At 55.2% G+C, this 22,387-nt stretch overlaps 1 protein-coding gene across 1 annotated transcript; it reads left to right on the top strand.

Annotated features, from left to right (window-relative positions):
- On the top strand, positions 1-19,622 carry COL6A1 (collagen type VI alpha 1 chain). The gene is made up of 34 exons (XM_005024745.6): positions 1-247; positions 948-1,077; positions 1,832-2,032; positions 2,204-2,363; positions 2,546-2,668; positions 2,760-2,780; positions 2,929-2,949; positions 3,041-3,085; positions 3,329-3,382; positions 4,311-4,355; positions 4,453-4,479; positions 4,819-4,845; positions 4,948-4,992; positions 5,194-5,247; positions 5,547-5,609; positions 6,151-6,213; positions 6,334-6,423; positions 6,544-6,606; positions 7,769-7,831; positions 10,001-10,063; positions 10,265-10,327; positions 10,824-10,874; positions 10,959-10,994; positions 11,423-11,485; positions 11,934-11,999; positions 12,315-12,350; positions 12,977-13,013; positions 13,498-13,506; positions 14,354-14,487; positions 15,318-15,427; positions 15,714-15,897; positions 16,090-16,264; positions 16,783-16,812; positions 17,577-19,622. The coding sequence occupies exons 1-34, from the start codon at positions 142-144 to the stop codon at positions 18,185-18,187; spliced, it is 3,069 nt and encodes a 1,022-aa protein (XP_005024802.3). The 5' UTR covers positions 1-141; the 3' UTR covers positions 18,188-19,622.
- Positions 19,623-22,387: the final 2,765 nt, after the last annotated feature.

Below are 22,387 nucleotides of genomic sequence, written 5' to 3'. Positions count from 1 at the left end.
CCCTCCCTCCTGCTCTTCCTTCGCCGGGACCCAAGCGCTGAAACCACCTCTGGAGCCCGGCCTCTCCCGGCTGCTGACGGCTCCTTGCCTTTCTCTGCCTCCCCCTCGCCCCCAGCTCGATGGGAATCTGAACCCAGCAAGATGAGGCTGCACGACTCGCTCCTCGCGCTGCTGCTGCTGCACGCCTGTCTCCTCCGGGGGGGCTCCTGGGCTCAAGACATCTCCTCCCAGCTCCACAGGGCTCAAGGTAAGCGGGAGCTAAAGTCCCTGGTGCTCCCCCTGGGGTAGTGGAGATGTCTGGGGGCCTCCGGCTTCCCCACGGCCAGCAGATTTTGGGAAGAGTCATGCTCACGGAGCAGGGCAGCATGTGCCAGGAGAGCACCCACCAGGCGTGCCCACTTTTAGTGTTCATTTTGGGCTGGTTCTCCTCGGCCAGGTGCCGTTGGGGAGGGGGGCTTGGGGCAGCTTTGTGAAGGATGTGGGGCCAGGCACTGGCTGCTGAGGCTCAGTTTTAATTTTGCTCTCCTTCGCGATGATATTTGTGCCGGGACGTGTTGGAAAAGCATTCATTTCTTGCCGTGGTAGTTGCTGTGAGGTCTTGTTTGTTTGCTTGTTTGTTTGTTTGTTTCTAAATACTTGGTGCAGCCGCTGGTTGTTTTAAACAATAACTAATCCTGGTATTGCAAGTTTGAATGCAAATGGGGGGGGGAAAGAATGCACAAACTGACGTTTTCCGGATACGTGCTCAGATGCAGTCCAGCTCACCATTAATGCCAAAGCAGAAATGCTGAGGAAAAATGACCGTACCCATACATGCATTCTCATGTGTCTCGCGTGGGGTTAGCACGGCTACACCGTGCTCCCAGGGCACGTCCTGCGGGTGTGCTGGGGGGCAGCTGGGGCGCAGGGGGGGCGATGCCAAGCCACACCGCTCTGCCTGCCCCCAGACTGCCCCGTGGACCTCTTCTTCGTCCTGGACACCTCTGAGAGCGTTGCCCTAAGGGTGAAGCCCTTCGGGGACCTCGTGGCACAAGTGAAAGATTTCACCAACCGCTTCATCGACAAGCTGACCGAGAGGTACCCAGCGGCTGAGGGCTCTCAGGGCTGTGCCAAGCAGAGGGGGCTGGGGACGCTGCACGTGCTGCAGAGGGGGGACGGGGACACCCCAGGGCAGGGGGCCCAGCCCTGCCATCAGGTTATTTTGCAGGGCCAGGACAATGTGGTCATAGGGTACCCACTGTGCTAAACCTGGCACCCGCAGAGCCCACCCCCTTGCAGCCTCTTTGCATCCCCCAGGTGTTGAACACAGTTTTGGGGGCTCCCTGTGGGGTGCCCCATCTCCACCCCTCTGCCCAGCCCTTTGTCTGGCTCCTCACCCACCAGGCTGCTGCCAGCCACCAGCCCTCGATCTAACCCTGGTTTCCCCGGGGTGGGTGCACCAACCCCAGAGCAGCAGGGGGCCAGGAAGGGCCACCCCACGTCAGCACCACGTGAACAGGAGCCTTGTGCTTGTGCACATCCCATTGATGCAGCCTGGCTCCTAAACGAGGCTTTGTCCTGAGACCCCCTTCAAGCACACGGATGGATGGATGGGGCTTCCCACGACCCCCAGCATCTCCGTGCGCACCTTGCTGCTCCCCGCTCCCTGCAGGGGCATCCCCCTGTGAGCCACCAACCTGCCCATGGTGCCACCAGGTGGTGTGGTGGGCTGGGATGGAGGGGACAGCGATGTTCAGGAGAGAGAGGATGGAGGGAGAGGCCCTCATGGGCAGGGAGAAGATGTCTGAAGGTGCATGTCCCGGTGTCCCCATGTCCCCACGTCCCCACGCAGGTACTTTCGCTGCGACCGCTTCCTGGTGTGGAACGCCGGGGCGCTGCACTACAGCGACTCCGTGGTGCTCATCAAGGACCTGACGGCCATGCCCAGCGGCAGGGCCGAGCTGAAGGACAGCGTGTCGGCCATCAGCTACATCGGGAAGGGCACCCACACCGACTGCGCCATAAAGCAGGGCATCGAGCGCCTGCTCATCGGGTATGGCGGTGGGGCTGAGGGCGGTGGCACCGTGGTGGGTGGTGGCTGGGGACATCCCCGTGCATCCTGTGGAGCTGTCCCCAGCACGGGGACCGAATCTGTGGTGGAGGGCGCTCCAGCCCAATCTGTGCAACCCTCACAGCGCTGATCCCAGTGTTTAAACCTTTGCAGTGGCTCCCATCTCAAGGAGAATAAATACCTGATCGTGGTGACGGATGGACACCCCTTGGAGGGGTACAAGGAGCCCTGTGGTGGCCTGGATGATGCTGCCAATGAAGCCAAACATTTGGGGATCAAAGTGTTCTCCGTCGCCATCTCTCCCAACCACCTGGTAGGGACCGCACAGCAGGGATGCTCCCCGCAGCTGCCCTGGGGATGGGCTCTGGGACAGACAGCGTGCTGGAGGGCTGATGCAGGTCCCCAGGGTGGCCAGTGGACACCTGTCCCCAGCATGTCCCCTGGGCACATCCTACAGGAGTGCCCACAGGTCTTGCTCTGCCCCCCAACCCCTAGGACCAGCGGCTCAACATCATCGCCACGGACCATGCCTACCGCCGCAACTTCACCGCCACCAGCCTGAAGCCGACCCGGGACCTCGACGTGGAGGAGACCATCAACACCATCATCGACATGATTGTGAGCACCGCCTGTCCCCCTGCCCAGCCTGCCCCCACCGTGGGCCCTCTCCTCCCTCACCACCCTCATTTCTTCACTTTTTGCCTTGCAGAAAGCCAACATGGAGCAGTCGGTGAGTGTTCCCCCGTGTCCCGTGCCCATCCCCATGCAGCCACCCCCAGCCACACGGGGGCTTGGTGGCACCGCTCTGCCCAGCCTTGGGGCTCCCCCCGAGCCCAGCACAGCGCTGCCACTGACTGTTTTCTCCTTCCCTTGGGCAGTGCTGCTCCTTCGAGTGCCAGGTGAGTTTTCTTTTCAGGCCTCCACCCTTTCCCCCTGTGTCCCCACGCTGTGCCTCAGTGGCTCGGTCTAACCCATGAGTCTCTCCCGCAGCCTCCCCGAGGGCCCCCTGGACCTCCCGGCGATCCAGGCTATGAGGTGAGGGATCAGCCCCCAAACACAGGGGGACGGGCTCCGTGGGGATGCTCGGGGACCAGCGGGACACCACTTGCCTGCTGGGCAAGGCGCTGGAAACTGCTGTCCCATGCAGCCTCTGCTCCCTGCAGCCGTGGGGAACTGCTGCTACCACCCCCCTGCTCTCCTTGCAGTCCTGTTTCACTCCTGGAGGGGGGGGATCAGCTCACTTTGATCCACTAACTGTATTTCTGTCCTGTATTTCAGGGAGAAAGAGGCAAGCCAGGTCTTCCCGGTCCGAAAGGAGATGCTGGAGAGCCCGTAAGTAAAGGACTGGACTTGGTGGCTCCGCTCAGGGGCTTTTTATTGACTCTCAGGCAGAGCTCTCAGGCACATCCTCACTGGCAGGGTAATGGGGACCTGCACCTGATGCCAGCCCCCAGTTTTGCACTCCCCATCCCCACACCATCCCCATTGCCATGGTGGGGTCCTGGCCAGCTGTCCCCGGGAGGATGGTGACACAGGGCCAGCCCCTTGCATCGGCCAGGGCTCCCAGTGGGCAGCCCCTTCTCCTCTGGCACTACAAGGCCTCCTTGTTCCTCGCCCAAAGCAGCCGCCCCTCCTTCAGGACACCTCTCTGACTCACGGGGTGTACCCCGGGCTCCCTCCTGTGTCCTCCGACAACACAAGCACCGCAGTGTTACGGGGAAACCTCCAGTAAATAAGAAGCTAATAGCATAAGGAAACTATTTTCCTCCTCCTCCTCCCTTTTTTTTACTAGGTACGTTTATTTTGGGAGATGTTTCTCCCACACACGAGTGTGCAGTTACTCAGCATGTGCATGCTCGGTTTGGAAACCTCATGGCATGCACATGTTTTTTCCTTTCCCAAGGATTTTCTGCCCTTCACCTTCATCCCAAATGACGTGGCCCCAAGCACATTGGGAAGGGCTGGGGATGCTGGAGGTGCCAGCAGCTCCCCTCCACCCCTGAAGGCATCCCATGCCACCAGACCAGGCAAAGGAGGAGGAGGTCAGGGGCGAGGGCTGGAGGAGGGGACAGCATGGCCTTTGGGGCCAAGAAGCCCATCCCATAAGGGGGTCTTGCCAAGAGGTGTTACAAAATTTTGTTTTAAATGTTGGAGAGTGTGTGTGGGACAAGGTGGGTCTGGCCCTGGGTGGAGAGCCCAGGGGGACCAGCCCCCTTGCTGATGGCTTGTGCCTCCATAACTCCATGTTTCTGTCCTCCAGGGCAGGCCAGGGGACATGGGACCTGTTGGCTACCAAGGAATGAAGGTATGTGGGGCTGCAGGGTGGTGGGCATGGCTTCTGGATGGGCCACGTGCTGCCAGCATCTTCATCCTCTGTTTTTTCTCTCTTCTTTCATCGCTAGGGTGACAAAGGAAGTCGAGGAGAAAAGGTGAGTGCAGCAAGGACGTGGGGGCGCTCAGTGCCCCCTCCTTGTCTGGCTGTGCACTGGGGCTGCCTGGCATTAGGCCTGGGTACACACCCATGTCTGTGCATCCATCCATCCATCCCCCCTGGAAGTACCACTATCCAGCCAAGACAACCAGTTTGAGGCTGATGTGACCACAGGGAGCCAGCAAGCACCTTACCTGTTGGGCACAACGGGGGCACCGGTGGTGTGCGGGGCTGTAGGAACACCTACACCTGGGGCCAAGCCAGCATGGGGGTGGCAGCGTGGTGAGGGGACGGGTGTGCTCCGCGTGGGGTCTGACCTCTCTCCTTCCTTTTTCAGGGATCAAGAGGAGCCAAAGGAGCCAAGGTCAGATTTTGCACCGCTTGTTCTTCCCCGTTAATGCTTGGGGTGCTGGGGAGGAAGGGTCTTTGCAAATCACTTCTTCATGGCTTCCTATCTGCATTTTAGGGTGAGAAGGGCAAGCGTGGGATCGACGGCATCGATGGCATGAAGGTAAACGTCCCCTTGGGGCCCCTTGCTCAGCCTGAGGACCCTGGGTTTTGCCCAGACACCTCCCAAAACCACTGTGGGGGCCAGGAATGAAGGCAGCTCCCCATCTGGGGCTCATCCCCTGCAGCAGTGTCCCTGCCCCAGATGCTCAGGGGCATCCTGCAGGCACCACTCACAGCAGCCCTTGCTTTGTCTGTCCCACAGGGAGAAGCTGGATACCCCGGGCTACCTGGCTGCAAAGGCTCTCCTGGATTCGATGTACGTACCCCGCGGGTTCCCCTTGCTTGGAAATACTCGGAAACGCACCTCTGCGTGTGCAGCCATCCCTGTGCTCTGCTGTGGTCCAGCAACCTCCTTTTCTGCCCTTTTCCTCAGTTCTGCAGCGTTTCCCTAAAGCAGCCACTGTCTGACGCAGCCACCCCCTTGTCACGGCGAGCACCTGTACCCCCCATGCTCCCCACTGAGGGGCTAGGGGCCAGGGCGCTCTCTCCGTGCCATTTCCTGCAGGTAGTGCTGCTGGATTCGTTTTCAGTGACGCTGTTCTTTGCTTTCAACAGGGAACTCAAGGCCTACCCGGACCAAAGGGTGATCCCGGTGCTTACGGACCCAAGGGAGGAAAGGTGAGCCCGTGGTACCCAGCCGGGGGGGCCATGGGGCTGCCCTTGCTGCGCCCAGCCAGGTGTGGGAGGAGCGGTGCTGGGCAGGCTCCCACCTTCGAGAAGAAGAAAAATTCCCTTTCTGGAGATGGGGAAAAACCCGTGGGCTTGTCCAGAAGAGGCAGATGCCCAGCTTTAGCCAAGAGAGGCAGTGACGGACCCATCACTGGCTTCCTTGTGCTGCCTGGGGGCAAGGCCCTGCTGGAGGATGCTGCCCCTCACCCTCGGTGAGGCCAGGCTGGCAAGACGTGAGCTGTGCATGGCACACTCCAGGCTGCTCCTGTGGGTGCCTGCAAGCCTGCCACAAGCAGCCTGGAAGTGCTGGGGGGCTGCTCTGAAATGGTGGCTCACACCTGGAGGGGGGCACGGAGGCACCTGCTGGGCTTGGGGCCCTCCGTGAGCTGTGGAGGATAGGGGGGCTCAAGCCTCCTCAGCACGGAACCAAAACCCACCTGCTGGTACTGATGTGTCCTTGTTCACCCTGTCTTGTTGTGTCCTTGTGCAGGGGGAGCCTGGGGAAGATGGAAAGCCCGGCCGGCAGGGGATCCCCGGCAGCCCTGGAGAGAAGGTTGGTGTGAAGTCCCCATTCCACTTTTGGCCCCAGAGCTGAGCTTGCCCCTGGCCCCGCTGGCACATGGGGCTTTGCTCCAAAACCCACTGATTTTTCTGGTCTTGCTTGCTCTTGCAGGGTGCTCCTGGCAACAGGGGTGAGCCCGGACCCACAGGGGAGATGGGGGACGAGGGCTCCCCGGGCCCGGACGGTCCTCCTGGAGAGAGGGTGAGCACCGAAAGGGGCTGGGACCTGCCGAGGAGGAGGAGGGCTGGGGCAGGTGATGAAGGTGGGGTTTGCAGGACCAGGAGTGTGTCCTGAACCTGTGTTCCCACCATCTCCTTGCAGGGCAGCAATGGAGAAAGAGGCGCCCCAGGCTCGCCAGGAGACCGTGGTCCACGAGGAGATCCCGTAAGTGCTGCCGGGGGGTGGCTGTGGGTGTCTGTGTGAAGGGGGGGGAACATTGGGCAGCCAGGGCTGAAATAGGTGGCCAGTGGCTGCCTGGGCCAGCCTGTGGGCCAGTGGGCAAGCTTGGTGCATGCACCTGCCAGCCTGGTGGGGACCTGATGCCATCCCCAACAATTGTCCCTTCATGCTGGTGGCTGAGCAGCAAACAGCCAAAATCCAGAGCGTGCCCGGAGAGCCAAGAGCAGGCGTGGAGCAGCTGGTGGGGAGCAAAGCAGCAAGGTGTCCTCCTCAGGGGGTGTGCAGGCACCGGGGACTCAGCAAGGGGGGCACAGGGTACCTGGGTGAGGACAGGACACCCCTGCCGGGGGTGAGCGCTGTGGCAGCCGGGGGGGAGTCACTGGGAAAATATTTGTTGTGCCTGCCGGGGCTGAGTCACCCAATGTGAGCGTGGGAAGGATGAGCAGGAGCCCTGAGTGGGACAGGACAGATGAAAAAAAAGCATGTGGCAAATGTCAGAGGTGCCACCACTGCGTGGGGCAGCAGGGCCGGGGCTGGCGGCCAGCCCTGCCCCAGCATTGCCGGGAGAAAGGGGACGGGGCTGCGTGGGGTGGGGATGTGTGAAGCCAAAGGAGCCAGGAGCTGGGAGCCTCTCCTTCCCTGCTTCTGCTCAGGGAAGCACGGCAGCATCACTGTGCAGGGCAGATGTGCGTGGGAGATGAAGGCACGCCAGTGTCCTGGAGTTAAATGGTTCAGCAGACAGTGGGCTGCTTCAGTCCAAGTCTTAGCTCAAGCACGAGGTTCAGCAACCTAGCCAGAAACGTCTCCACCAGCATCCAGGGCCCTTTGGAAGTTATTTTGTATTTACCGTTTGGCCTAGGCAGATGGGAGCTTCTAGCTTGCAAAGGAGAGCTTCGGGTTGCCGAGCTTTCGGCCGCTTTCCTCAGTGTTTTAAGTCAGGTGTGACCTTCCCGGGGAGTTTCTGAGCACCTCCCTTCCCAGCGGGGCTGCAGGCAGAGCAGTGCCTCGCACTACGATGCTTGTCTTGCAGTTCATGCTGCAGAAACACCCACGGCCAGGTTTCCCACTGCTGCCCACCACGTGCAGGTCCCATCACACCCTACACGTGCCCCTCTCAGTTTCTCATGCCCTCTGTGTGTGTTTTCAGGGAGAGCCTGGGCCACCCGGCAACCAAGGTCAGGACGGACCCCCCGGACCATCCGGTGACCAGGTAAGGCTCTGGATCAGCCTTCTGGATCCCCTGTGGGAGTGCACTGGGGAGCAAGGACGCTGCAGACTGGGCTTAACTGGTGCCACAGCATCCTGGGGCACGGTCTCAGCACTTTCCAGGAAAGGCAGCAAAAGCAGCGCAGAGGGGCCGGGATCTCTAAGAGAACATGAACAGAGCTAGAAAATGGAGACTTGGCTGCTAGGCTGGGGACAGAGAAACCTCTAGGTCATTTACCAGTTCTGTGGAAACGGATGTCAACACATCTGACAGGCAGATTTGGAAGCTGGCAAGTGCGAGCTGCGGCAGCGCACCAAGTATTCAGGCCTGGGACCAGACGCTGCTGGCCTTGGCCATGCGAGTTGATAAGGCATCACATGTGAGCAGGGACAGCCCAGCGGGGCCTTCACAGTGTCACCAGCACCCTTCATATCTGCAAACCATCTGTTCCAAAGCCGCTTGCTCCCCAGGTCTGCTCACCATGAGGTCCAGCCCTCCTGCTCTGGGGTCCACTTGTCCTTGTGCACCCAAGAACCCGCTGGCTTTCTGCAGAGCAGAGCTGGCTACCTCCAGCCTAAGAAGGGCAGAAAAAGGTGTTTGACCAACTGTTGAAGAGCCCTGAAGGAGATCTGTAGCATGGGGCTGCTGTTGGGTTCATGCTGTCACCAACATGGGCCACCCCACGGCACCCCTGCCTTGTGCTCATGAAGAGCACTGAACTCACCCAGAATTGCCCAGATCCTTCTGTCCTTAGCCCAGCTACGTTCTTCCACAACCAAAGAGTGCAAGGCAGCACTCAGCTCGGGTGCTGAGGCAGGAGATGGTGCTGGCTGGAAGGCAGCTGCTGGGTGTGTGCGCCATGGGCTGGTGCCGCAGGTTGGCACCAGAGGAGCAGGGAGGCTCACCACCAGTTTGAAGCAGAAGAAACCAGAGTTCAGGTGAAGATTTGATACAAGCCTGGGGGCCAAAGCGATGTGAGCATGCTGGGGCACAAGGCTGGGCAAAATCCTGCCTCCAGCCCACTGTCACTGGCAGGGAGGAGGGGAAGGAGGCTGCTACCCGGCCTCCACGGCAGCAGAGCGGGTGCCTTCCCCAGAACTGCGGCCGCCCCAGCGCCCCTCTCACTCCAGGGAGATTGCAAGATTTCAAAAGCAGTTGCAAAGCAAAGATGTTGTTTTCCCGTAAACCAAGGAAAAAATGTTTTTGCTTGGCCAAATTAAAAATGAATGTGTAATTGGGCTTGGGCAAGGGAAGGACTTTGGCAAATGTGAGTGTTTTTGAAGCCATGTTATCTGCAAGCTCTGGCTCTCTCTAAGGAGATCATTTTGCTTGGCAAGGAGAAAGGGCTCCCGCTAACCTGTGGCCCTGTTTCACCCCTCTTCTGTCTGTGAGAGAAGCTAAAGGTCCGTGCTCTCATCCCTGACCTTCTGGGCAGGTTTGGTGGTCCACCTCCTCCTGGTTGTGGTGCCCATTCCTGCTGCAGTTCTTGTTGCACCCACAAGGAAAGTGATCGGGGAGCTATTAAAGACTTCCCAACCCCAAATCCTCTGTCTTCATAAACCCCTACAGGGCCGCAAGGGGTTTGGACTTGTTTGCTACACGGGTCACCTACAGTCAATGTGAGCCAAGTTTGTCTGGGATCCAGCTTTGGCTGGTGTGAATGGTCATGAGCTCCCACCCCTCCTTCCCAGCTTTCCCCCTTTGGGGCTTTTGTGCAGATAAAAGGGTCACATGCCTTTAGGCAGCCTCGTGCTCTGCACTGCACTACGTAATTTTGAAGTCCTCTGCGTGCTGTTCCTTGGAAGAGCAGCGTGAAGAGGAGCAGGAGGGGCAGCTGGATGGGACTTGTGCTTCTTCGGCTTCTGGGTGGTGAGAGACAGCGGCTGCAAACTGGGCTGCACTGAGCAATGTGCAAAGACAGCATCCCACTCCTCCAAAACCTCATCAGTACAGAACAGCTCTTCTGCCTCCACCAGCTGTGGACTGGCCATACACCAGCTCCACATGGGGCTGCCTTGGTTGGGCACTGGGAGCTGTGTGGCTACCCAGCCGTGGACAGGCAGGGGGTGGCAACTCTCACCACCATGCTTGGAAATGAGAAGACCAGCCCTTCCCAGCACGGGCAATGCCAAGGGCAAAGCCCTGTGGTGAGAGCTCTCTGTGTTCTCCTAGGGTGAACGTGGACCACCAGGACCCAAGGGTTACAGGGGAGACGACGGCCCCCGCGGCAATGAGGTCAGTGTTGCTTCATCATCTTGGGAGGAGGGAATTAAGGGGAAAGCAGGAGATGCTGCCCGTTAGGGCTGTCCCCAGCCCCCACGGGCCTTAGGAAGCCTTTGTGGGTACAAAGCTAGGTGCTAGCTTCCTGACGGACACCTCAAGGGATTGCCCAAGGGATGGTGGGCAATGCTTGACTGCTCCTTTTGCTCCTTCCAGGGCCCAAAGGGATTGCCTGGAGCACCTGGGTTGCCTGGAGATCCTGGCCTGATGGGAGAAAGGGTGAGTGGAGTTTGTTTGGGGTGACTGCACGCAGCATGGAAAAGGTCTACAACTGGCTCGTTGCACACAGCATGGTCCTGGTCAGAGAGGAAAGAAATAGCACTCCAACACAGCTAAGGTGTGTTGGGAAAAGTTGCAAGCAACTTCCTTTGAACACATGTGGTGCACATCTACAAGTTCAAAGAGCTGTGACTTGGATGTACTTTCCAGCAGCAGCTCTCATACTGCCCAGTGTTCCCAGCCTGTGATCATATCCCGATCTCTGAGAGGCACCGTGTCACCCACAGAGCTTCTGGGGCTTCCCTTTCTCCCTGCTGCAGCTCGCTCTTCTCCTTTTTCCTTTAAAATAAAGAACATAGACAAATATTTAGTCTTCAGGAGATGTACTGGCAGTTCGTGTCCCAGTTCCCCCTTCTGCTGTGCTATCCAAGGGGTCTGCTTGTGTGGTGGTTTTACCACTTCACGTTGTCTCACCTATTTCTCTCTTCCTTCGCAGGGTGAGGATGGCCAACCTGGTAATGGCACCATTGGATTCCCAGGCGCTCCTGTGAGTTTCATGTGCTGCTTTGAAACCACAGTACCATTATTTCTGCCTCCCTGACCTAACATACATCCTTTTCTTCATTCCCAGGGGCAGCAAGGAGACAGAGGGGAACCTGGCATTAATGTAAGTGTGATGTTTCATCCTGCACCTAACAGAGATCATCCAGGCCAGTGTCTTCTGGTGGTAGTTTGGCTTGTAGAGCCTCTCTGCCTGCTGCATGGTGAAATGGGCTCCCTGAAGCAGCCTGCTCACCCAGAACTTGTTTATCTTATGCCCATCTATCCCTGCAGTGGATGCTTCCCATGAAAGTGTCCTGCCTTGGTGCACTGGTCGTAACACCCAGGGACAGCAGCTGGGGTTGGAAGTAGCTATGACAGCAGCTATGATAGTGAAAGCCACCTAAGGAGGTCTCTCATTTAATAACACTGAAATTTGGTGCTAGGGAGCCTACAGATAGCTCTCTGCCTCCTCCCCAAGCCAGCTCTCACAAGGTCCCTGCACCAATCTCACTGACTGCTTTCCATACAGAAGCTTCTTCTGTTATTTTTCAGGGAACAAAAGGCTACGTTGGCCCTAAAGGTGATGAAGGAGAAGCTGGAGACCCTGGCAACGATGTGAGTAATCTTTATAAAGCTGTATGACTTCTCTGTGTGAGCAGGGTGTAGGAGTTTGGGGCTGGATCTAGAGCTACCTTGCCTGTGGGTAAGAGCTCATCAGATTTTGTAAGACCGTAAGTGCCCTTTGCTCTCTAGATGTTTGCTTTGCATCCTACAGCTTATTGCCAGCAAACCTTCAGGTCTGTTAGGCTGAGACAGGTGTCATCCACACTTGGTGTTGTATGCTTCCAGATAGCACTGACGTTTGCTTTCTGCTGCATCATTGTCCCATGGAGAGAGATTTTCCTAGTGCCTGTCCTAACTTGCTTGCTTGGGCACAGAATTCTCAGTTAACTTTTCCATGGTAATATTGCTCAGTAGGGTTCAGCAGGCATCTGGAAGGGGAAGGTGCTGGACCTCACTCTGACAGATGGATTTGTGAATTTTGTTTCTGTTTTAAATCCAGAACCTAACACCTGGCCCCAGGGGCAGCAAAGGAGCGAAAGGCCATAGGGGTCCTGAAGGCCTCCCGGTAAGTAAGGATCCTGGAAGGGCTTGCACTGATCAGCACAGCATATATATGTGGCTGAAGGAGAGTGACTTGCTGTCTCCTCATCACCCGCCAGCTGGGTGCTGTGGGGGCAATGCAGAGCTGAGCAGACACACCGTGTGTGAGGCAGGTCGCCTTCTCTGTGAGCAAGCAGATGCACCTGCCCAAAGTTCAGGATTTGGGAAGCCAAGCAATGTTTCCAGCCTCTGCATTGCTTGGCAAGATATTGTTACCTCTCGCTGAAGATAGGGCTGCCTGCTCTTGTAAATGCTCTAACTCAATGCTTCTGTTTGACAGGGGCCACCCGGACCTGTGGGACCTCCAGGACCAGATGTAAGTGGGACAGGATTGGGGTACTGCTTGTTCTCTGGGTCTGTGCTTCTGGAGACCACTGCTGGGGAGCCTTGTGCTCCCAGGTGGGGTGGTGGCTGCCCCTGTCACTGTCCTAGTGAGGCTCCCTGGCCAGGTTTCCTCCTTTCTGTCACCATTGAGTCCCCTCTGCAGAGTGAAAACTTCCACTCTGACAGGAGTGGGAAGACTGGTATTATTCCCAGTTTGGCCATTCCTCTTTGCTTTGAGTGCCATGACATTTGCCCACCAAGCAAGGACATGCACTGACCATGGTGTCACCAGGACTCAGGTCTCCCCACCTTGTGGTAAGCTCATAACGAGAGCAACCACTATGGATGGAGGAAAGGTCCAGCAAGCTGGGTGGTGAGCCAGGACTTTCCATGCAGCTTCTTCTGCATGGGCAGTGTAATGGGTGCACTTCACTGCTGGCAAAGCCTAGTCCTTGCCTGCTCCAAGGGGAGCAGCCCCACTTGCACATCGCTAGTTCCCAGACCAGGATTTGCTTTGAAGCAACACACAGCAACAGCAGGGGCGGTGGGCAGCAGCACGTGGGGGACAGGCAGCTGCCCCTGCCGATACACTAAGAGTTTCTTCATCTCTGTTTTCAGGAATGTGAAATCTTGGACATCATCATGAAGATGTGCTGTGAGTATCCCTGTGCTGCTCCCCCTGCCCTGCTTGGCTCCTCACTGGGTGAGGGGTGGCACCCAAGCACCCCGAGGTCCCCATGTCCTGCCATGGGGGAGCTGCAGCAGGGACTCGCCTCAGGGGGGTCCCAGCCCTCAGCCAGTCATGAAGTGCTGGAACAGCACAGGGTGCTTAGGGGACTGGATGTGAGCTCCACATGCAAACAGTTTACTCAGTCCCTCCGGGATTTGTTTGTTTAAGTAAGAATACAGCTGTGTGTGTGCAGAAACAGCTCTGCTTTGTGCAGTGGTTTGGGTCAGGCATCATGATCTGGAACAGGAGAGAGATCTGGGCATGCCAAACATGAGGGAAACCTCCACAAACAAGTAGGAGCCTGGATAATCTGTGTTGCAGAAACACAGACCTGCAGTCTGTGTTAGTGTATGAAAAATCTTCATCTGCAACATTTTAATGGTCTCTCTTTCTCTCCCTTCTCCTCTAGCTTGCTGTGGTGAGTGTTACTTGGCAAAGTCGTTCTGCAAATGTTTGCTTGCGCTTCTCCTTGCTTCCTCCTCTCCCTTTCCCTTGCCTTTTCCCCTTTCCTTGCCTTGTGCTGTGGAGGGATGGTGGGAGCCCAGGAGGACTGAGCAGGAGGGAGGCAGGGGAAGACAGTAAGTTCCCCTCCAAAATCAGCTGTGGCTGGTCCTACAGTCATGGAAAATGGCTGTGGAGGTGCCCTGTGCCAGCAAGACTGCAGGCAGATGCTCTCCACCCTTTCTGCAATGGGGAGGAAAGTCAGTTCAGGGCATGGTGTGCATCCAGCTCTGTTGCTTTCACCCAAATCCCATGCTGGTCTGCAGAGAAATGTGCCTTTTTTTTTTTTTTTTCCATGATACTGTCTGCATGGGTAGGGTTTGCAAGCCAAAAAAAAGCTTGAAGCAAGGTTCCAGGGTGCGTGATGTCCGTCAGCCGCAGGCAAGAGGGGAGAGCAAGCTGAGTCAGCCTCCTCCAGCCCACCAGTGTCACCTCTGTCCTCCTGGGCTGGGCAAGTGGAAGGAGTGAGGAGGCTTCTGAGGAAACGGGTTTTGGAAATAGTTACTGGGTGGTTTATGGGTACTCACAGCTTGGCAGTGTTACGTGTCTTACAACCAGTACTGAGAAACAGTAAATGGAAAAACTACTAAACTGGCTCTCATCGCTCCTATGCAGCTATTTTGCCACTTGATTTTGCACTGGGCTTTGGTGGGTCCACTCAGGACTAACAGCAGACATCAGCTGCTTGCTTGGGCGTGCCTCCTTGCTCTGAGAGCAGCTCAGAGAGGAACCACAAGCCCTCCCATGCCTGTGCTTTGCTGCAGAGTGCACGTGTGGTCCTGTCGACCTCCTCTTTGTGTTGGATAGCTCAGAGAGCATTGGCCTGCAGAATTTCCAGATTGCCAAGGACTTCATCATCAAAGTCATTGACCGCCTAAGCAAGGATGAGCGCGTGAAGGTGAGGTTTCCTCCGAGTGCTAGGATGCATTTATTTTTCACTGTATTTGGAAAAACAGGGAGATGCCTCCACAAGGCTCAGCTTCAAGCACATAACCAGGGTGGGTCTCGATTCCTCCCAGATTTGTAGGAGGAGTTCGCAGAATTTGTTGTCCCAAAATACATGTGTGTCACCCTCTCCGGGCAGCAAGACTCTGTGGTAGTTATGAATTATTCCTCTGTGCCCTGGAACAGACAGCTCCCTGTTTGCCCAATCAATCAGTTTCTTGGTCTCTTCCTTGTCCTGATGAGCATTTCAGGTGTCTGGAGTGGATCACACACAAGGTGTTGTAGCCCCCAGGCAGCCTTGCCTGCCCCCAGGTTTCAATTAAGGTTTCCAGTTAAGTACATTAGTAAAGGTATCTTTGCAGCCCAAAAGAGTGATCCATAGCACAAGGGCTGTAAATATATGATGACCTGCTCTCGGACATGTCTTTGGGTGCACGCAGGTCTCTGGCTGGTAAAGATCCAGTAAAAAGCCTGAAAGATTAATGATGGGCAGAAAAACTACTATTGAAGAAAAAAAGCAAGTTTGCTTGTTGTGTGTGTGTGTGTTTTTTTTGTTTGTTTGTTTGTTTGTTTTTGTGTTGAGACCACCAAGATGGGAAACCTGGTTTTGGGTCTTGTTTCACTGGGCCCCACCTGCTCCTGTCTGGAATAAGTAGTGCCCCTGAGGAGCAGCAGCAGTGCCCACCGTGAGGACGTTGAGCATGAAACTCTCAGCAGGTTTCTGAGCCCTCCAGGGCCTCTGGAGGTACCTGGCCCTAAATGGCTTCTGTTTCTCTCCAACAGTTTGAGCCCGGGGAGTCCCGAGTGGGCGTTGTGCAGTACAGCCACAACAACACGCAGGAGCTGGTGGCCATGGGGGATGCCAACATAGACAACATCGGGGCACTCAAACAGTGAGTCTGTAGGGTCTTGGCACACCGTGCTCGCATCCCATCTTCCACCTTCAGGCCAGCACTGCCTGCAAATGCAAAGCTGCTGAATGTTCTAGTGGATGGTGGCTTTGTAGGTTGTGCTGAGGCCAAGGAGCTTGCCAGTTACCTGCCCAAAGCCCCGTGCACGCAGGATTTTGCCCTGCCTTGCATGCAAGCATGTCGGTGTGTCAGCGAGATGCATGTTCCTAGCTGTCCCCGTGATATCCACAGGGTGTTATGGCAGGCTCACTGGTGTCTCTGCTTGCAGGGCAGTCAAGAACCTGAAATGGATAGCTGGGGGCACCCACACGGGAGAAGCCCTGCAGTTCAGCAAGGACAACCTGCTGCGGAGGTTCACCTCCAACAACAACGTGGCCATCGTCATCACGGACGGACGCTCGGACACGCTGCGGGACCGTACCCCACTGACCTCCCTGTGCGAGGTCACCCCGGTAAGGGCACGGTGGCACGGGGGGCTGGCAGGGAACAGGCCGTGCATCAGAGTAGTGCAGGCTCCCTGGGGGTCTCCATGCCTCTGCTACCTAAGACAGGACACGTGTCACTAGAAGCTGTCTCGTGCAGTGACAGGCACTCAGGATTATGGATGCATTAGGTGCCAGTGATAGACTCTAACTTTCCTGCAGGTGGTTTCCCTTGGGATAGGCGACATTTTCCGGAACAACCCGAACCCAGATCAACTGAACGACATCGCTTGCTTAGGCATGCCTACAAGACAAGGACTGTCCATTCAGAGGGACAACTATGCCGAGCTCCTGGATGACTCCTTCTTGCAGAACATCACCTCATACGTTTGTCGAGGTTGGTGAAAACCTCATGCAGGGGCAGCTGGGTGTGTGGGATGCCATAGCCCCAGGCTGTTGTCTTGCTCCTCACCCCTAGAAAGCTGCAGAAGCAGTAGGCCTCTGGCTGGAGACAATAAGGAACATAGTGAGGGCTGAGGAAGCCAAAGAGTGAGGGATGATAACTCCCTGCTTTTCCCTGGTCATGCTCTCAAATTGTACTCAGGTATTGAGGGAAGAGAACGATAGTCAAAGTTTAGTTAATGAGCAGCAAGGATGATGTCTCGTGTCTCGGAACACTTTGCAGCCACATCCAAGTCCTCACCTGCTGCAGGACATCTCTGTCCACAGCATCTTTCAAGCACGCACCTCTGCACTCTCTGGTGCACGTGCAAGCTTTGCATAACACCTTGCACAATGTGGCTGCAACCAAAGCAAGCATTTTTCCCTACTCTGGCTCTGTGAGAAGCTGAGCTACAGAAGAAGCAACTTTCCTAGGTGAGCTGCTAACATTACTCCTTCTAATTTTCTTAACAGAGAAGAAATGTCCGGACTACACCTGCCCAAGTAAGTACCTGCTCTTCATGCCATAAAGCACGCAAAGGGCTCGTGGGTGCTGTGGTGTGGGGATTGGCAGTTGATGTGTGTAGGAACACAGAGTCTGGGCTCTGCTGCAGGAGCACGCATTGCCAGGCACACAGGGGGTCTCTTGTGGACACCCCAGCCCAAAAACCTGAGGGACAGGGGTGAAAAAAGCTTGGACAATGGCTTCTCTGGTGCCTTAGGCCTGGACAGGAGCCTGTGCCAGATTTAGACCTTGCAAGCTTTAGATGAGGCAAGTAATGAAATCTGTTGCGATGCAGCACACAGGAAAATCAGCACCGTGACAGGATATTTGGGAAAGGTGGTTGAAAAGAGGAATGTAGACAGATACATCTCATAGTCAGAAGCATATACAATCCTTAGACTCACCATGGAAACAGGCCAGCCTCGGTAGAGGACGTGGTTCTCCAAGAAGGGACAGTGTAAGTCAAGGAAAACATCCGCTGAATTAAATAACAAGAGTCGCTAGATTGTCTAAGCCAGATATAAGTACCTGGGAATGCAGCCTGCCATAAACCAAATAAAAGAAAGAATGAAGGGGTAAAAGGACAAGTGAGGGACAGCATTGGGGTAGGGGAAACCAAGGCAGCAAATCCCCACAGGCTGGGGATTTCCTAAGTCTAGCAAAGCAGGAAGCATGCGAGACAGCTGGTGACCACACCGGCTTCCCACGGGAAGAGGCAGGAGGAGAAGAGCAGTGTAACGAGCCCTGGTCTGTCCCTACGCAGTCACCTTCACCAACCAGGCGGACATCATGCTGCTGGTGGACAGCTCCACCAGTGTGGGGAGCAAGAACTTCGAGACCACCAAGAGTTTTGTGAAGCGGCTGGCGGAGCGCTTCCTGGAGGCCAGCAAGCCCTCCGAAGACTCCGTGCGTGTGGCGGTGGTCCAGTACAGCGGGAAAAACCAGCAGAAGGTCGAAGTCCCGTTTCAGCGTAACTACACGGTCATCGCCAAAGCCATCGACAACATGGAGTTCATGAACGACGCCACAGATGTCAACGCCGCTCTGGAGTACATCATGAGCGTGTACCAGCGCTCCTCCCGTCCCGGGGCGAAGAAGAAGGTGCTGGTGTTTTCTGATGGCAACTCGCAGGGGATCACCGCCAGGGCCATCGAGAGGACTGTGCAGGGGGTTCAGCAGGCCGGTATCGAGATCTACGTGCTGGCCGTGGGCAGCCAAGTCAACGAGCCCAATGTCCGTGTCCTGGTCACAGGGAAGAGCGCAGACTACGACATTGCCTACGGGGAGCGCCACCTGTTCCGCGTGCCCGACTACACCTCCCTGCTGCGCGGCGTCTTCTACCAAACTGTCTCCAGGAAGATCGCTGTTAACTGAGCAGCCGCACGGGTTTCTACCAGGGCCGTGCCTGCTTCTCTCTCACCTAAACATGAAAAACAACAAAAGCCAAAAGATTAACAGTATTCTTGACCCACCTGAGGAACTTGCGTCTATACAGATAGCTGTTGTGCCGCAGCCTGTCTGTGCAGTCCCCTTCCTTCTCCACCTGCTTCTTCGTCTGCACTTCTTCCTCTTAGCCTCAAGCTGCCTCCCTGCCCTGTGACTACCCGTGCCTTGCTCCCTGCAGCCGGCAAACACCAGTACACCTAGCAATAAGCCCCACTGAAAGCAACCTCATCCCACTGTTTTTTTGCCAGGAAAGAACCAGGATGAGGTGTGTTGCACCACTAAGGACTTGCTTGGTCTTGCAAGGTTGATTATGCCCTTTTTAGATACAGTTTTTTTTCTTCATTTGCCTCTTTCATCCATATGTAAGCTGAGCGCTTGCCCAGCTCACAATGGTCCTAACCCAAGGCCGTGCTTCAGCAGGCTTTGAGAGGGGATCGTTGTCCCAGCTGGCCAGCATGATTCACATCTCCCCTGTGGGTGGGAAGGGCTGGACTTCGTTACCTGAGCCACCCGTGCACTAGGCGGTGTTGGAAGCATCTCCAAGCACCTCCTGTGCCACGGGATGGGACACAGACCCCCAGGGATGGGCTGGAGAGGAGTGGTGGAGCCCACCTCAGCCCTGAGAGTCCTATCCAGAGCAGGGGCCTGGGCACCGGCTGAGAGAAAGGTGCTCAGCAGCCACTGGGGAGGGGGGACCCACGGAGAAGCTACAGACCCACGCTCCTTCACTAACCAGTTTCATGGTCCTACAGTGAAACCAGGAACCTCATAAGTAACCTGATGACTTGCCTTATGGTCCAAACTCCATGCTGGAAAATCTCTCTGAGCCCAGTTAGTGGGATTTTTATTTTTATTTTTCAAAAGTGCCAAGCTGTCTAATTCCCAGCGAGCTCCCTGTGGGTGTGCTGTTTCTGTAGGACCATCTAGGAGTTAGACACCTGGGCCCTAGGGGAACCCACTAGCTGCACTATATATTGAATTAGGGCCTATTCCACAGCCCAGCTGAGTCAAGGGAAAGGCTGCCATTATCTGCCAGGGGCTTTGAATCACACCCTACAGATATACTGACAAAGGTGCTATCACTACATGGGTGATGTGGGCCCTTGGTGTTTACACAGTTGTTTCCACGACCGCACTGAAGATGTGGTTTGGCTGGGTGAGATTTTTGTTCAGTGCTTCTGTTGGTGCTCTTGCTACGAATTCATGCGCTTCTGAGAAAGCAACAGTGATTGCCAGGTACTGACATCCCAAACTCTTTATTTTGTATCCGGAAATCCATTGTACAAGTTACCTTTATTTTATGCCTGTGTTTTACTAAAATTGTCCACTTCAGAAATTTGTCAAATAAATTGTTTTCCACAGTCTTGTTGGAAGCTTGTCTGTTGTGAATTTCAGAAGCTCTTGAATGGTATTAAAGCCACTCAGTGAAATAGGGGCTGCTGTGATCTGGGAGGACTTCAGCAGAACTTCTCACATGAAGTTATACAGGACAAAAGAGAAAAGATGTATTGCTTTTTACTTCACAAATCTGGGTATTATTGAATGCTATGGATTTGGGAGATCCTGTGGATTATTTTAATCTGAGTTAGTACATTTGAAAATGGCATAGAAAAGTACTGAGCTCTGAAAAGAAGGGAAGTGCTAATTTTTTTTTCTGGTTGCAATGTGTTTTGTGACATCTCACAGCCTGTTCCTAAACTGCACAATTTGGACCCATTTTCCAGCAGACCATTCCTCGCTGGTGCAGAGACGGAGACCATCAGGTGAAGAAGTAATCTGTGTTTGCTTTCTCCTTATGTTTGGGGTCTATCCTTAGTGCCTCGTTTTCGGGGCAGGTGGGGGCTCTGCTCAACAGACGGGGCTTGTGGTGAAGGTATTGAGCATCTCATCCAGCTTTACCAGCCTTGGTGCTCCCTAGACATTTGTTTTACAGCCAAAAGTAGATCTAAAATGTGCCTGTCTTGGGGACAGCTGCATGCACCCAAAGCCACTTGCTCCCTAGTCACTGGGCTGCATTCCCATCGTGTTTCTGCAGCAGAGAGGCTCTGCCTTGCTCCCTCCCTTGTCTCACTTTCTCCTCTCACCCATGCCCTCTTTTGGCCAAGCACCTCAGCTGACGTGTGCAGGGTCCCTGGCAGCACTGGGCACACCTTGGTTGCAGCTGGAAACTCTGAGGAGCACCTCTGGGGGGGCTCTGAGTGTGGTGCCCTCTCTCTGGAGGCATTTGTATCTGATGTCCTGCCTCCTCTCCCCAGGACGCTAGGAAAAAAGCCTTCACGTCTGCACTAATAAAGGCTCCTATTGTAGCAGAAGTATTCCTTGAGGCCTGCTGCCATCCTCTGCGTGATTCACTGGTGAAGGAGGGGAGCAGGGTACAGAGACTGCATCACCTACCCAGCCCTGCCTGTGGAGCTGGCTGGGGGGTGGTCAGAGCCAGCACCAGTGATAGCAAGGAGCAGAGCTGGGGGCTGGGAAAGGCCTGAATCCCCCCTCGGGCTCCCTCCCTGCACTATTAGGAACCACATGCTCAGCCACAGCCACGGCAGCAGGTGGTGGGGAAGGGGACGAGGCTGCCCCTCATCCTGAGGGATGCTCAGCCTCTCTCCAGGGGCTCAGAGAGGCTTTGTGCCACCCTGTCCCCCAGGCTACATGAAATGGAGGAATGTAAGAGACACCTAGGAAAAGCTGGGGAAAACTCACTCTTCTCTTGGGCTGGTTGCAGCACTTTGTCTCTGCTTTAAGCTGCAAAAATAAAGGGTGGCAGGAGGGATTTTTCCTGCTCCCGTGAGCTTCTTTCCACCCTTAACCATGCCCTTGCTTCTTCACTTTTATGAAACGTGGAAGAACATCCCAAGCCAGCAAACACTTTCGGTTTCCAAGTCTCAGTTTTGAAGTGTTTGTCAGTTTTCCCATGAGAAAAACTGAGCATTTCCTTTAAGCTGCCATTTTCCCAGAAAAAGCTCCATTTTAAACAGGGCCTGCCGGGAAGCTGGCTTCCCCAGAAAACAGGGACCAGCAAGGATTTTCCAGCAGCACCCAATGTGTGGCATTTACAGCTGTTGCCTTCTCTCTCCCCACGCTTGTGTGCTGTCCAGGCAGGATCGCAGGAGCCCTTGTCAAGTGTTTGAGCCAGAGTTGGCCCCTGTATGCTGGGCCCATTTTGTCTTCCATTTCTGGTTATATTTACTCCCATTCTTTCATTCTCATTTTTTATGCTTCCATTACGGGGAAGGCCAAAAATGCCTCTGCCTGCAGGCCTGCTTTGTTAAACTTCAGATGTTCTCCAGATGTTCAGCAAGGGGGTTTATGTAACAACGACAGAATTTGGGCCATATTTGTGTTTTCCTCTGACTAAACACTCCTCATTTGAGGCAATGCTGATTCACAGCCCTTTGTGGGAAGGTGATGGCTTGAGGAGGAGGGCATCTCCGAGGCTGCTGTATCAGTCTGATGGGACTCCTGAAACACATACCCTAAAAAATACACGTGAAAAAATCCCAGCAGCACAGCAGGCTGGGACAGCACAGGGCTGCAATCCTAAAGGACAAAGCAGAAAGTTGAGGGGGGGGAGATTGCAAACAGTCCTTGAGGTTAGTGCAGCCAGCTGCAGAAGAGTTTTATCACTCCTGAGAACAGTCCTTGCAAAGGATTCCTCTTCTCCGTGGGCTTGTCTGCTCTTTCCTTGCTGCTGGTGGTTTGAGACCACTTCACAAGTGCATCAGGGCAACTCTTCCCCCAGCCTGCAGTCCTGTAGCTCAGCCAAATTGCTGTTAATGACGCTAGTGCAAGACCTCAAGCTGTATGACAATAAATATCTGCTCTAGGATGATTTTGAACTGCTTATTCAAAATTATTTAATAGCTATTTCAGTGCCTACAATTAATCTAGGGAGCAGAAGACCATGGTCTAGCCTCTAGCAAAATAACTGAATGTTCAAATGCCTCTTGCTTATCCTGTGTTTTGGGACTTGTTTTAACTATGTTATTCTCAAATGTGTTTTAGTTTGAGTTTTGTTTTGTGTTTGTCCAATTGCATGGCCCTCCACCATGTAAGCTTGTAGGCAAAGAGCAGAGGAAAGGCTGGAACCCATTAAGAAATACAGGACTGACACACAAAAGAGATTCTGAG

The sequence above is a fragment of the Anas platyrhynchos genome, chromosome 7 (assembly GCF_047663525.1).
Source record: "Anas platyrhynchos isolate ZD024472 breed Pekin duck chromosome 7, IASCAAS_PekinDuck_T2T, whole genome shotgun sequence".
Lineage (NCBI taxonomy): Eukaryota > Metazoa > Chordata > Aves > Anseriformes > Anatidae > Anas > Anas platyrhynchos.
Note: the sequence above shows the minus strand (reverse complement) of the source record. Positions and strands in the feature narration are given on the sequence as shown.

Excerpts from the sequence above, each read along its gene's own strand:
- COL6A1 (XM_005024745.6), top strand. The coding sequence starts at position 142 with ATGAGGCTGCACGACTCGCTCCTCGCGCTGCTGCTGCTGCACGCCTGT. Across the intron at positions 2,669-2,759 it reads ACACCATCATCGACATGATT|AAAGCCAACATGGAGCAGTC; the intron begins GTGAGCACCGCC and ends TTTGCCTTGCAG. Across the intron at positions 2,950-3,040 it reads GCTGCTCCTTCGAGTGCCAG|CCTCCCCGAGGGCCCCCTGG; the intron begins GTGAGTTTTCTT and ends TCTCTCCCGCAG.